Source organism: Meleagris gallopavo, chromosome 6 (genome assembly GCF_905368555.1).
Source record: "Meleagris gallopavo chromosome 6, MGAL_WU_HG_1.1, whole genome shotgun sequence".
Classification (NCBI taxonomy): Eukaryota; Metazoa; Chordata; class Aves; order Galliformes; family Phasianidae; genus Meleagris; species Meleagris gallopavo.
In genome coordinates, this window is record NC_139409.1 from 16,043,096 (window position 1) to 16,058,882 (window position 15,787).

The following is a 15,787-nucleotide window of genomic DNA, read 5'->3' on the forward strand; positions in this document are numbered from 1 at the left end:
TATTGTATTAATAGAGTGCAAAGCACCAGATTTAGCACGGACTAAAGCAACATCAGTAATTTTTACTTTTAAAGAAAAGGTCTGTTCACTTCAACATTTATAACACATGCTCTCCCTAGTATCTTTAGTTATAATTGTGTGATGACGAATTCAAAAAATGTCTATCAAGATCATGAAGACACCCAGTGCATTCTCTGTAATATTCATAGCATAAATATAATAATATACGTCGTCACCTTAACACTCAGACACGTTTCTCCAAGTTACAAAATACCAGAGGAAGCAACTGTCTGAGATAAGAAAACACTTTAAAACTATTCAAAGTGACATCTGTGACATCTCTAGGGTCTAATGCCACCTCCAGTCTTTTCTTAATTAAGATAGGCTGGTACAAAAGAATGCAGCAATACAGCTTCATGCATCATCTTAACGGAGTAGAAAGAACAGACTGGCAGTTATTGCCTCTTTTGTTCTTACAAGCAGAGGAGTACCTCCTTGTCCACGAGCAGTCAGGCTTTTTCCAGCTATTTTTATATTTCTTTGCTTTAGTTCAGCAGGTTGATTTTTCCTGGGGTCCTGTTAAATTGCAATATTAATATTTACCTTTTTTTGTGTATTTTTGTATACCTGCTGGAGTCTGTAAACCAAGAATGCTAAAGCCTGTTTGACAATTTCCAGTTTCTCTATCGAATGCTACTCTTAAAGAAAGTTGTGGCAATTTTCTATTTTCTTTTGATGTAAATACCTTCACAACCTAGACAATAAAAAACTTAGAATTAACTTAGAATGAGAGAATACTCCATTCTTAATCAAACATTGAAGTCTTTCTGAAACAAAACTCCTTATATCACAACTAATAATGTACATGTTTTGCACAGCTGTTTGTTAGGAACCCAGAGAGCTGGGTAGTTACTCCCTAAATTATAAGGTATCATCAGCAGAGCAACATCCCCAACAAAGTGCAATATTTTGTTCACAATGCTTAAGAAAATGACCATCAGAAGTGAAAAACATCAGAGATAACTGAAATGCTTCTGAGTCTTGTTTAATGACAGTGTTTGTTTGTTTGGTATGTAACAGTCTGTGCACTTCAGCACTGCATTTTCTCTTCAAAGAGTACAATTGAGTACTTGTGTGTTTAGGTCTGTCACTCTCTCAACAATCATTTCAGAATTCATGCGATCCTTTCAGACTGTGTAAAACTGAACAGTGGAAATAGTGCTGCGTGAGGAGCCTTCTGCAGCCTGCACCACTGACAAATGGAGGGCTTGATTTTAGAGTAAGAATGGCCCAAGTGTATTCCTGCATCTTCCTTCAGCTTCTAGGTTAGGATTTTCCATACCAGTAGTCACATAGGCAGAAGAAATGTTATTACATTTCAAAATTAGCATAAGATGCAATGTATTTACTTAATAAATATATTAAAATAATATATATCAAAATAATATATCAAAAATAACCCTACTCCTATACCACTTACCAATTTGCAGCTCTGGATAGACTTCATATAGACACCAGTCCACACTGCAGTCACAATGGGTTTTCTCAAAGAGATTGTCTAAAACATCCCGTGTCACCTGACGTTCATCCACCATTAGTGACTTAGTGCTGTTATCATACATGTGCACCTTGACAACAAGCTGAGGACAGAGTCACAGAAGGCTCAGTTAATTTCAGAAGCAAATAATGGGCTAACTTGAATCTGCTAATGCAAATAAAGATTAAGGCTGAAGGTTATTACTGATTCAAACGCACCCTGTCGCACAGTGAGATCAGGGAACAAAACAGATTGGAAGCTCTGACATTATGTTGCCACCAAAATACAGATCTTTTCTCAAAAAAAGGAAATTGAACTTTACCCTGTGCATTACTACACGAAAGGTGAAATTGCTATGGAGAAAAAGCAGAAGTTAATCTCTTTTCTAAATCTACTATATCTCTAATTAAGGAAAATGGTTGATAGGGAACCCACATAGAAAAGGACACAGTCCTTTTACAGTTTTTAATGAAAGCTACTAGCATGGAAATATATAGTTCAGTTTTACATGAGAAAAACAAGTTTTTCCATGTCAACAGACTAACCTGAAATTGATAATAAGCAAACAGATTACTTTGTCTACATTGACTGAAAGACACTCATTGTCCCTTTATATTGTGAAGCATTTGTTAAACAAGAAACTTCGTGCATCTTTGCAGAGAGGAACAACACAAGAAAATGTTGAAGTATGTAAAACCTGATAAAGCACTGCAAATATATTACAGAGTACTTCAAATATTCCATTAGTACTGAAAGTAGAATAACAATTGTCTGTAGGATCTGTACAGAGAACCTGGAACTAAAGTGGTGAGTTGGAAGGACTTTTCCATAGCATCTTGCTTAAATAGCTCCTTTTAAAAAGGGGGTATGAGAGCCTTTGGTGCAACAGAATCTCTTTTAAAGTCGACACAGAAGCAGAGAGGTAGGATTCCCAAGAAAAAAATCTACATTACATCTGAAAAGTGAACTTGCTTTGATTCTAGCCCTTCTAAGTACCTTCTCTAAACTAAGCAACTGAGCCACAGCACAGATGATCCAGAGAAAGAAATGTTGTACATGCATGATTTAAAATGTGTCTGGGATAAAAAAAAGGACATTTTATCTGGTTATAGGTGACTGCAGGTAGAAATATGCAGGCAGCTTCCAAATTTTCATAAAACAGAGAAGACTAGATTTCTTGACAGCTACTTAGGCAACTGAGAATTCAGAAATGACACTAACTTCCACCCAACATTTCCAAATATCCAGTAACTGGGGGGAAAAAAAAAAAAAAAAGTAAAAAAAAAAAAGTTTCAAATGTTTCCTCCCAAAGGAAAATTGCTAGTACTGTGGGGAAAAGGAGGTGACCAAAATTTGTTACAGATCTAAAAGACAACCCAGATTAAATTCTCCCAGTACGCTGTCTCAGAAGTAGCACAATGTGCACGGGTTTGTTCTGTGGGAATCATCTTAAACATGGACACTCTCAAATTTACTGGAAGCTTCAATTCTTTTTTGAAAGCCTTCTGGCTCTGATCTCCTATGATTCACACCTCCTACTTGAGCAAGACTGAAAGGCCATGCCTGTTTTTCCTTTACGTCCATTTTTCAAAGCTACTGAACACCTGCAGCTTCTGTTGAGTTCACCTGGAACAATTGCTTAGGACAAGTAGGCATATTCACATGATACTTAGTGGTGCTGCAAAGACATAGGCTGAATGCTTTTTAACTAATTAGTCTGGAGCAAATTTTTGTACATCACTGCACTGCCATGAAATGATTTAGCAAGAAGATCCTCACTAATTTAACTGAGATTAGCTAAAGCCATATCCGGTCGAGAAGAGAAGCTTAATACTTTTGAAATCAGCATAGCCTGAGTAAGCAACGCTTTTATATACCTTCCACTTTCTCTAAAGCAATCTTTCAGGACTGTGGGCTTTGCTCCAACACTGGGGATGTGGAGGGGAAAGTTGGTCCTCTTAGGAATAAGTCCCCCAGAGGTAGTATTCTCTGTACAGGCAAGAGTTCCACAGAATATTTGTTGATGTCACAAGTTCAAGACAAAATATAAAAAAGCCTAATGGCTTTTAGTAAGATCTTCATTATTGAGAATAATGATAACAGATAGTCAGTTGGTAGCTCTTATTTCACTATTTTAAGGCTCACCTTTTTTATTTTAGCTTCCTTCAGTTTCTCCAACGCAAGTTTAATTTTGTCAGCTTTAGCCCTTGCCTCTTGCTCTTCCTGAAAAGACACAAGATAATTCCTATACTTGTTAAGTAAGGCCAGCAATTCACATACACTTGTAAAGAGTTATTTCCTGTTATTTATATCCAGAACATAAGGAAAACCATGAGAAACTTCATAGTTACGGGGAATCCCCAGTTTTCTTGAATTAAAATCCTCCCATCAAAGCTGTGATTTACAAGTCCAGTTCTTCATTTCGTTTTCTAGTCATAGAACCCTTAAATGAACTGTTCCTCAAATGATACAGGAACGCTTGAAAACGGGACTGTTCTATGTGTGCTGACTGACAACCCTCTCGATGCACTAAAGATTCTTTATTTTATCACTGATTTCCGTAATATTCCATAAGGTATCAGAAACATAAGATAAGATGTGCAACCCGAAAAAGAGAGCTTCAAGACTCTTTACTGTTGCCAAATCCCCCACTATGAATGCCAGGCAAAGAATTCACATATGTCTTTTCCTCTGCAAGGGCATGAAAATCTGCACTCCTACGATTAAGAAATGCTGAAATTTCAAGAATCCCGGACTAGCTTCTGTGGTTGAACTGAAACCATTGGATAGAAATGGCTTCCACAGTTCTTCCACTGTTCAGAAGGGGGAAGTGTAAACAGCCTTTTGCACTCTGGTCTTCCACTTACCATCTCAGAAACACTACCCTGCAAGAAGCAGGAAAAGCATCTCAACTAAAGCAGTCCAAGCACCATGCAGGTAGACTTTCTGCTGATAAATTTATGCAGGTATAATTCAGGCTTCACTTTCATGTGACCTGTACAGAACCGAGTTCACACATTGTACAAATCTGTGCAACAGACTTCTCACCTGAGATGAGGAAGTTTCACAGCCTTCATCTTTTTCAATATAGAGAAAGGAAGTTATATAAAATAAATAAGCTACCAGGTAAAAATTGTAGCACTTTTAAAGAAATACTTTGACAGGTTAGAAGTTTTATTCTCCCTCCACAATGTTGTCACAGTGTTTTCTGGATCTTCAAATAGAAACACATAAAAGTCATCCAGATAATATCACATTCTACATACAACTGTAGAAGCTTTATTTAGCTTACAGACAGTTTTAAAAATAAACATCAGAGTTGATGGAAATTCATGAGAAAGCTCTCCATTTCTTTGAAAGAAATGCTATATCTTTCAATTGTGTCACAGTGAAAGGTTATAGAATAGAGCCCTAGTATCACAGATGTAATGGGAATAATTAACACTATGCTCATTTGACTACACAAAACCATAACGAAATGTCAGACTTGATTTGTTCAGGAATCACCTATCAAGAATCCTGGCTAAACGTGGATTTTGATGAAACAAAATTTTCCATTTACAGTGGCAAATCACTCTGTTGAGCAGAAATGTCATGTCAAAGCAAATACTCATTAACAAAGACAGTAAATACTAATTTGAAATCAGGTCTTTTCATACTTATTTTAAATGGTTATAACCTCCATCATTCACATTATAGCTTGTGTGATCATAGAATCATAGAATTACTCAGGTTGGAAGGGACCTCAAGGATCATCAAGTCCAACCGCAGCCTAACCATAGTACCCTAACTCTAACAACCCTCTGCTAAATCCTATCTTCAAGCACCACATCCAAACGGCTCTTAAACACATCCAGGGACAATGACTCAACCACCTCCCTGGGGAGCCTATTCTAATGTTTAACCACCCCTTCTGTAAAGAAGTGTTTCCTAACGTCCAACCTAAACTTACCTTGGCGCAACTTTAGGCTATTTCCCCTCGTCTTGTCACCTATAGCCCTATAGGTAACTTTCTGCATGGACAGCAAGCCATACAGCAAGAACAACATCAGTATTTCAACACAATCTGTACCAGAAAATGAGGCAAGAACTGGAACAGAAAGCAGATTCAGTGCCTTAATGAGGAAAACCAATATTGCTGATAGATTCCTTAGAAATGCCTCTGTTTCCTGTTCTCATCCTTCTCTGCCCTCCTCCTGTACCTGGAAAGAGACCAGGACATGCTACTAGAGATTCAACTCAGTACACAGTCCCAGAGTAACATTTTAACTGAGGAAGACGGAGGTGAGTTTCAGCTGCACTTGTGCATTTAAAATTCCAGTTGTGTTTAGCAAGTGTAACCTCTTTTCAGTCAAGAAATCTTGTTTGACCCTCAGGTTATGCAGGATAACAGCTATCAGAAAACAAGCTTCAGCAGATTGGGAGCTCAATACAACACAGAAGGAACTGAACAGCACAGCACAGTTGATTTCAGTGACCTTTAAAACACATCATGCAAGTGTCGGTTGGAAGAGAGCACTGGAGGTCTGTAGTTTGACTCCCAGATCAAAGCAGGAGTGTTACCAACATTATATCAGATAAGCTATGGTTTTGCTCAGCAAAGTTTGGAAAAAATCCAAAGATGGAGAACCAGTAAACTCTTTGGGTAACCTGTTTCAATCCTACATCAGCACTTAGAGTAAAAAAAGTTCTTCTAATGTGCTATCTGAAGCTACAAAGCAACAAAACATAGCTTTTACCCCTTGTTATACTGTCTACCACTACTGCGAAGAAATTTGGCTCCACCAGCTTTGTAGCCCTCTTCAGGTATTTCAGGTTGTCACTACACCACTTCCTATTCCCCTCCTTCAGACTCAACAAGAACAGCTCTATCAGTCTGACCTCATCACTTCACGTCCTCATTAAAGTTCCAAGAGCATCTCTGCTGGAGATGCTCACATTCATAATGGGCTACAATTTTCCAGGTGTGGCTTCACACTAGTGCCAAAAAAAACAAATGACTCCCTCAGTCTGCTGGCCATGCTCCTGCTACCTCAGCTCACTTTCCATTTCCAATGTGGCAGCCAAAGGGCATCAACTCCTTTTCAGTGGGAGCACCTGCAGATGATTCTTGATGTTGTCATTCAGGTCACAGACAAAAATGTTAAACAGGATAATCTCCACAGTTGCTCCCACTTGTTACCAGCCATTTATTTATTATCCCTTGAGCCTGTCAGTTTGGCCAGCCTTTAGCTCACCTAACCAAGCACCCTTTCAGATCATACATGCTCAGCTCCCAAATCAGACTATTCAGAAATTTAGTACTTCCCTAAAGGTCACCAGTCTAAACCAAGGTGGGGATACATTTGTAACACAGTGGACAGAGCTTGTCTTGACAGCATCTCTTCTGTATCAATAATAGTTAAGTAAATATAAAATAATAATAATAATAATAGTTAAATAAAAGATATCAGCTTCTGAATTAAGTCTAGTTGTTGTTCTTCTAAATGTTGATTCTCCTTTAAGATCAGAAGTTAACTATTATCTTTGAGACATAGAGAAATGGTGAAGATCCTCCCATGTTTACAATTTTCATTCTTCACACCAAGCACTAAAAAGTCCGATACATAAGATGAAACTTTATCCAGTATAATCAGCAAGATCCTCTTCCTAACAAATTTTGTTTCTTTTGCTATTTTTTTTTTCCTGTATTATGCTAAAAGCAGAGGCACCAGTGATAATGAGGTAATTCATACTCAGTTTGTGTAGGCTTTTAAGCTGCAATGAATTGCCCATGGTTTTAGGTAAAACTGACTGGTACAGTTCTGCACCAACTGAAAGAGTACCTTTCACTTTCCCTAAAATCTTTCCATTCCCTAAGTGTAAACAACTCCTCTCCATCTTAGCTTATGTGCTCAATAAATACTCAAAGAGACACTTTAAGATTTTTCAGGATTTCAGACTCATGCTACTAACACACACGGTCTCCCTACAGGACTGGAAGGGTAAATTCTTATCTCCCTATCCACAATCTCATGTCAAAGAACTGAACTTCAAATACTTCTACTACATATGCCATGCATGACTTCAGTTAAAACAGATTTGCAAGAAAAACAAACATGGAGGAGGTTGTGATAACTGAAATTTTAGCATATCAGTAAGTCAATTGTCTGTAAGTAGCACTCACTGATAATTTCAGCAACTGCTAAGGGAAACATTCACAGAACCTTCTCATCAGTAGCATTTACTGCAGTAAACAAAGTGATAGCTTCACAAAATGATGAGATATTTGGCCATCCTTTGCACTGATGTCAAAGTGAAACTCCCCATAACTAACTGATCAATGCTTATTAAAAAAAAAAAAAAAGTCAGTAAAAATCTTTCACTATAGTAAACCATTTCCAATGATTAAGGTCTGTCTTGGGCTATCAGAATGGCTATTAGAAATGCAAAAGGAATGGGCAGCATGTCCAGGAACTGGCAGAAACTGCCACACTCACAATAAAAGAATTCATAGCTGTTTTGTTAGTGTAGACTCTACTTAAGATACTTATACATGGATTTCTACTGGATACCCACAGTTGTTCAAATGCAAATCCAATTCTAAAATTACAAGTTATTGAACTCTTGCAACAAGATTCCTCTCAGACTTACCTGGCTGAGTGGTTCGGGAGGAGGTGGTGGTGGTGGTGGTGGAAGGTCTAAATTGGGGGCTGGAGGTGGAGGGGGCAAGTCGTTCTTAAACTGTCCCGTAATGATAGCACAGGGACTTAATTTACTACAAAAGTCATTATCCATGCCTGTTGGAGGCTGAGTGGCCACACTTTGCTGGTAGCCAGAAGTATTTTTCTGGGCTTGTAAAGTTCTCTGTTCAACTTCATTTATGTCTGCTACAAGGTCAGCCATTAAAGCATCAAGGTCTTTGTCCTCTAGGGCATTTAGAGATTCTGTATAGAAAACAAAAAAATACATCAAGAGTGAACGCAATGAAAAAATCTGTTACCACTTTGGTGAAGATTAAATTACAGGAAACATGGTTACTGTAAGATATAAGGGTTACGGGAAAGGATTTTGAAGGGGTTCAAGAAAACAAACATGCTTTAGGAATGGCCATTATTCTGGTCGCACTGAAGTTTTGAGTACAAGGAACTCTAGGAATACAAATTAAACAGGACAGGAAGTTTCATTTTCATCGATATGGTCTCAGATCTGTGTGTTTTATGAAATCTGACCCTGTTTCAACAAAGTTTATGGGTACGTGCTTAGTTATATGGATGCAAGAAATTCAATTTGCTCCCATTATGCTTTTTACTTATCTAATCTTTAGTACATGCAAGAATACTCAGCAAGTTTTGCTATAACATACAGCAAACTTGTTAACTGAGACCTAGATAAAGAACATTTTCATATATTAGAACTATTCTACAGATTTAAAATTAACATGAACCAAAACCACAAGATGTGTCTGCAGCACATCTGTAGTTTTGTGATCAACCTCTGTGACATACCTCATGTAATATGCAGGATTTTAAGGATCCTTTGAGGAAAAGAACAAACAAAACAGTCTCTTTTTTGAAATCATCAAACAGATATAACTATTGTAACTTTTGTTACAGTATTTCTGCTATTCTGTCGGAGCATAAGACAAAATCTTAAACTGCATTTTGGAAATTCATATTTGTTTTTGGATTGTTTGAACTAGAGATGTTGTAAGAGATACTTTGGAATAACATCCTGTAGGATAATTTAGTTTTCTAAAAGATAAGGGTTCTATAAGAATCACTGCATTCAGTGATTTAAATCACTTTGAAGAGTCTAGTTCAAGAAAAGAATCACAAACTGTAAGTGTTTTAAGTGGAATTTTGGAAAGAGATGGAGAGCCCTGAACTACACGTTAAAAATGACAATACAGTCCAACAAAGAATAGATCATTCATCAAACAAAGTGAATGGTGTCATTGGACCATCTCAGTTTCCTCTGCTTTACCTGCTGTGCTCACAGTGTGTTTACATAAGCTTTTCTTTACAGTGGAAAAGCTGCCTTACAATCCTCTATTTAGATATCTCTAACAACTTTGCTGGTAGAGACATTGTGGCATTATGTAGCTTAATGGCAAATTCTTTCTGGCAAAATAATACTAGTTGAAATCAGCTCAAATAAATGGAAACATGCAAACAACCAGCCCCCCAGCAAAAAGAGAAAAAGAAAAAAAAAAAGCACAAGAAAGAGCACATTCTTTTTCAAGCTCAGATCAATTCCCTGACTCAGTTTGTCAGGGAAGCAAGCAGCTGCACATGCAGAAGTGACAGTACAAACTAAAATGAGACTAAGTAATGTAAAATGGAAGAAACTGAAGCCAGTACTTCCCATTATAGCTTCCGCAGCTCTGACTTCTCACTGAGGTAGCACAGTTTTCTATTAAGTTAAATCTTTACACAAAAAGGTTGCCTTTTTGAAAATACTTCAGAGGACTTCTTTTTTTTGCTTTCCCTCTACGCTCAGACATAGTAAAAAAGTCTGATTCTTATAAGAAGCAACATCCCTTTAAAAACACTTGGTCCCTTTGAAGTTTCCTATACTGAGACACACAAACATACCACTGCTCCAGAAAACAGTTCTTTTTTCTATACTTTATTTTAGATCAGAGGTGTTTGAAGCTTTTCGTCACATTTGTTGCTGTGAAGTATTTAAAATAAGTATAAAAATGAATGAGTCCATTCAACTCCTTACCGTTTAAATCCTTAAAACCTACAGTAAAGCTGAATTCCTTGTTGGTCACTTGGGGGGATGGAGTTTGTACATTCTCCACTCCTAAACTCTGTTAAGGTAAAAGAAAAAGGAAAGTGTTTTAATGATATAACTACTATTACAGACATTAACATTTGTCAGTTAGTTACCAGGACATGTTTAAGTCAATTCTTTTTCAAGAAACAGAATAGAACACACTAGTTTCTGAGATTATTCCTAGACTGATAAACTAAAGACAGACAAGACCAAACCACTGTCTCATACCAGGTGTTCAACAGTTTGCATACTTCCCAATACAATGTCGAACCATGCAAACCACCATTCTTGTCAGGCAATAGCTGGGCATGGTTTGGGAAAAAGCACAGGCTGGGGCTATTTCATGGAGCTGTTTAGGTTGAAAGGAACCTTAAAGATCACCTAGTTCCTATCCCCTGCCAGGGGGGGACAGCCCAGGCAGGGACACCTCCCTCTAGACCAGATCTCCCAAGGCCCCATCAACCTGGCCTCAACCACCTCCAGGAATGGGGCATTCACAGCTCCTCTGGGTTGCCTGTTCCAGCGCCTCAGTAATTTCATAGTAAACAATTTCTCCTTCTTCTGTATCTACATCTACTTTCTTCCATTTTAAAGCCATCACCCCTTGTCCGATCACTACGTTCTCTGATAAAGAGTACCTCTCCAGCTTTTTATAGACCAATTTAGGTACCAGAAAGCCACTGTAAGGTCTCCCTGGAGCTTTCTCTAAACAAACAACCCCAACTCTCTCAGCCTCCAACAGGGACACTGAAAAGCCAGGCTCATTTTGAAAGGCTTTTTGAGTTTTTTGGGAAGAGGTGTGTGAAATTTAGCTGCGTACGCACAGATCTGAGCTGTGCAGTGCCGCTTGCTCCAGCATTATATTTACTAATATAAAATCTTGGTTTTGTTTTCTCCTGATGTTTGAAAACAACACCAGCTAACCAACAGCAAAACATGCTGCTGTTTGCAATGGAAACTGCAAATCTTCATAGTTAAATAGAGAATTCCTAGTTCGTGGCTTGTAGTTTAGGAAACAAGCATAGAAGCAATGCTTTGTAAATCAGGAAAACTGCATACAGTGAAGATAAATTCCACTTCTATTCCTCATTAAAGAAGATTACAGCTGTAACAAGCAAACACCATAGACAAGACTCGAAGGAATTTCAAGGAGTTGTCTAGACTTGTCCCACTACCAGTCAGTTATACCTTGGACACATCTGACAAAAGAACAGTTAACCTCATTTTTGAAGTTTCCAATCAGATGAGATCCAACATTTCCTCTTGCCCTCTGTTCTACTGCTTCTCTTCTGGGACTGCTATCCCCGCCATCAAACCTTTCTTCAGAGGTTAAGCTAAACTTCCTTTGCTGCAGCTGAAGGCTGTTCCCTGTACTGTTACTCTCAGTGGACATGGGGAACCAAATTTTCTGCTATGAAGCTGACTTCTACGTATTTTAAGATTGTTAGCAGTCTTCTCTAGACTAAACAACCCCTGTGCAATCTTTTCTTATAAGTCATGTTTCTTTTTCTCATAATTCCCATTATGTTTCTCCGGATTTTCTCAAGTTGACCTTCTCCTCAAAATGCACTGCTAACACTTGACAAAATTTCCCAGTTGAGATCTTAGCAACGCTGCACAGAATGGAAGGATTACTTCATTCATTTAACAAGCTCCAGTACGACATTTTCTTCATTGTCAATTTGTACCAGGGCCATTTACATTTCTGAGCTGCCTGAAACCGAGAGCTATTTTTCATGAAAATCAATATAAATGTTTTTCTTGTCAACTCTTTTCACCTATTACCCACCCAAGACATGTTGGTTTCTTCTCAAGCTGTAGAAACCAACTGGAGCTGGAAACCAAAGCACTGATGACTTTAAACACTGCTATTGTGTTAATACTCTCATAAAAATCAACTTGGTGTAAGTAGGGAGAGAGGGAGGAATGAAGTATACATGAGTTTAGGGAAGGGGTGATGTCAGCACATTAGGGAGGAGGAGAGACAGTCTTGGTTTTAGAAATACATCCTGTCCCATCTGCACCACTGAGTGGAAAAGCTCACACTCTTATTCTCCCCCCTGCACACATGATATCATGCCTAATCTGAGCAAGTAAAATTTATCACAAGCAGCCTTTTGTCAATTTTCAAAGCACAATAATGAAATGAAATTACCCTAAAAGAAATTCTCTTTATATACACACACGAATAGTGAATATACATGATCACAAAAAGCTCTTAAGAAGGTGAAAAGCTATCAAGGAGCAAAGTATTGGGATCTGACAGCTAGGAAAGTAATAACGAATCCTGGCTTTCATACAAAGCCACTTATTTAAGCACAATCCCCATTATGTGGCTCACAATTATTGGTATTTAATTTGGCAAGATTGGGAATTACCAGTAAAAAAGATATCTCAAAACAGGGGCTGTAAGCAATCAAACTCACACAATCTAAGACAATAGCTTAAGTGTTTTCAAACAAGCATATATTAAAGTACAACAAATTTATAGAGCTTGTGTTTTTTAGAAATAAAAATTCTCCTTTATCAGGCTTTGCAGGAAGTATTCCATAACTGTAGGTTTAGAAATAGGCTCCTGCTGTTTTATAGTTTCCTCTAAGGACTGTATTCTGCACTGGAAATAATGTCTCCATAAATCCTTGAATGCTACCCTAGCTGTAATTTAATATTTTGGCATATCTAAAGATGACTTGTATTGCTACATGAAAACATTCAAGATAATATTAGATGTTGTTTTTATTTCCAAAGCGTACAATGATATGCAGGCTATATCTCATTTACCCATGTATGCAAAGCATTCATAACTGAAAATTGACTCAAACTCAGAATCTTTCAGCTTCTTGGGACTGAGTCCAAGAAGGATATAAATTGCTTATTTATTTGTTTGCTTGTTTTTGAGAAAGCATCTTTCATAAGCAGTTATATCTCTATAACTATCTAGCCTGCACTGATATTCCCTTCTTCTACAGGCCACGTGGTTTAAATGTCAGGCAGAGAAATTTAGTTGAAGGTTTCTCAGAAGAATTTTGATTGGGAAAAAAATGATTTACCTGGGTTAGCATGTCCATCTCCCCAAGTAAATTGCTGAACATTTCATCTATATCATCACACGTTTGCTCCATCTGAAAGAAAAAAAAATCCACAGGCAATGAATCATCACAAATTCATTCCAAAGCCAGCAATGGTCAAAACCAGAGGATTTGCAGAATTCCACTGGAGATGCCAAGTACCCCTGGAGTTTACTGGGTATAGTCTTGTTCAGGACCTGGTTACAACTAGGTACATAACCAACTTTTTGCCTCAATATTTTTCACTATTTTTTTTCAAATACTAGTAGACTCAGAACTTCATTTTTAACCAACCTCAAAGCAACTGAGCACTGAGACAAGGAAAGCATCTACAGGGCTGCATGATAATGGTGCCTTCTGTCACATGAGTCAGGATGTGAGGACAGCACCAAATGACATTCATAGGGAGATAATGTCTCTGCTATAATCCCTGTCCTCTTTCTCCTGTGTAAATTCCTTTGGAAGAAGTGAAGTAGTGTAAAAGAGTGTCACCTGAATAAGGTGCAGGCAACTGGGAGCAGGGCTTTGAATTTGCACAGTTCTCTTAGGTCCTGGAAATCCAAGACTTAAAGATTTGGGAACTGAATGCTGTTAACAGCATGTCACACGAGTGAGCAAATGGAAAGCTGAAGTCATCTCATCTGCTTCATTTCCAGCTGACCAACCCACACTGAATGGCTCACTGTATGAATCCTACAGATCTTTCTCCATAAAAATCAGCTTTTGTAGATCCAGCAGTATACTGGTCGCGTGCATAATTACTAAATCTTAATTCATATCTTCAAATTAATAACTGTGTAGCAGCTTATCTGGTACATGGAGAATCAATTTGCATAAAAGAGATATGCAAATGACAATTATTTGATCAGACAGATTAAAGTTGGACCTATTTAAGACAAGAACTGGAGCTGCAGCTCATACTGATATGTGTCTCATCAGTAGTTAGGTAACAAATATTTTACACCTTCCTGTTTTCTCTGACTTTGAGGACCTTATCAGCTGTAGCTGTTTGTATGTTTTTGTGTGTTTAGCTGTTTCAGTTTTACTTTCAGGAACAAGACATCATACTAGTTCCATGAACCAACTGAAATTATTTTACTGAAAAAAAAAACAAACCAACAACAGAGAACTGAATACTGTATTACTGAACAGTTTAACCAGATTATTGGTTGGTTTTTTTTTTTTTAAAGGTACTAATAAATTAATATCTTCTTTGCAATTATATGATTTTCTGAATATTCAGACTCATTTGATTCATGGGGAAATAAAATGATTGTATGGAAAAGCAAAGTGCAAATAATTCACTATGAATTCACTATGACATTTCCACATCAGAGTTAGTCACTAGTGATTTTTTCTTATCCAATCATATAAATTTTAACATTAGGGCTTTTTACACCTCAAGCACATGGGCCAGAACACTTGCATCAAGAAGGAAGTGTGTCAGCGTCCGTCCCTTTCAAGTGTCACTTCCCATGAGCAGATATCTATCATTGCAACCATCACCAAGCCACTCTTCCTACTTGTTTCTGCCTTTTTCTCTTGAATTCTTTTAGGAAAAAAAGTTAAACATCCCCATCACCAAACTGTGAAGAAAAGATTTTTATATGAAAACACATTGGATGATCTCTTAGACTAATATAAGAACTTTCGAAATTCATTGCAGATTTTGTCATGAGCTAGAAAAACAAAAGACAGTAAAATGAATGCCTAGAATGGGGAACACAAGTGTGTCTGTCTGCTCTTCTCTTCTTTGCTCCGTCATATTCAGGACTCCTCTCCATTCTCATTTATTTTCTCTCCGTGCCACAGAAGGAACAAATAGACAAAACAACAATCAGACATGGGAACTAGCCCATTCAAGGCAGATGTTGCTCCATATAGGACCAGAAGAATCTTTTTTTTTTCTTTTTTTAACTTATTTATAAATAGCCTTGAAGTTATTCAACCAAAAACTCAAAGTGAAACCTGCAGCTGTATTAAGCTATTATTAACAAAAAAGGAGAAAAAATTACCTAAGCTTCCAGAAGAATACTGAGTTACAGACTCAATCCTCCTTTATATCTACTAAAATATCTGTAGCTATCCTGTATATAGCACTACTAATAATAACTCTTAAAATCACTATAAATTAAACTGAAAAGTCAGTACTTTCACAGTGTTTCCCATGTTATGCAGAAGACTTCAAGCAGAGAAAAGAGAATTAAAATAAAAAGAGGAAATAGTGGTTTGAAAAGGCAAACATCTGAAACAAACGTATTTTTAATGTGACTGACACTTAAGCTGAGCCTTCTATACCCCCTTTTGAATTGACACCAATAAACAGGAAAAGGTATTCCCTTGTTTTACTCCCCCCAAATTTTACATCCTCAGATCTCCACTGAGCTCTCATTTCCTGATGAAAGCTGCTTTTTTTTTT

At 37.5% G+C, this 15,787-nt stretch overlaps 1 protein-coding gene across 1 annotated transcript in view; it reads right to left on the reverse strand.

Annotated features, from left to right (window-relative positions):
• The window catches only part of APBB1IP (amyloid beta precursor protein binding family B member 1 interacting protein), a 60,177-nt gene that overhangs the window by 34,263 nt on the left and 10,127 nt on the right, over window positions 1-15,787 (reverse strand). Inside the window, exons 2-6 of the mRNA XM_085227208.1 lie at window positions 13,351-13,422; window positions 10,247-10,334; window positions 8,171-8,463; window positions 3,683-3,760; window positions 1,481-1,640 (exon numbers count right to left, since the gene is read on the reverse strand). Coding sequence (XP_085083334.1) covers window positions 1,481-1,640; window positions 3,683-3,760; window positions 8,171-8,463; window positions 10,247-10,334; window positions 13,351-13,422 — 691 coding nt within the window. The remainder of the gene's footprint in view (window positions 1-1,480; window positions 1,641-3,682; window positions 3,761-8,170; window positions 8,464-10,246; window positions 10,335-13,350; window positions 13,423-15,787) is intronic.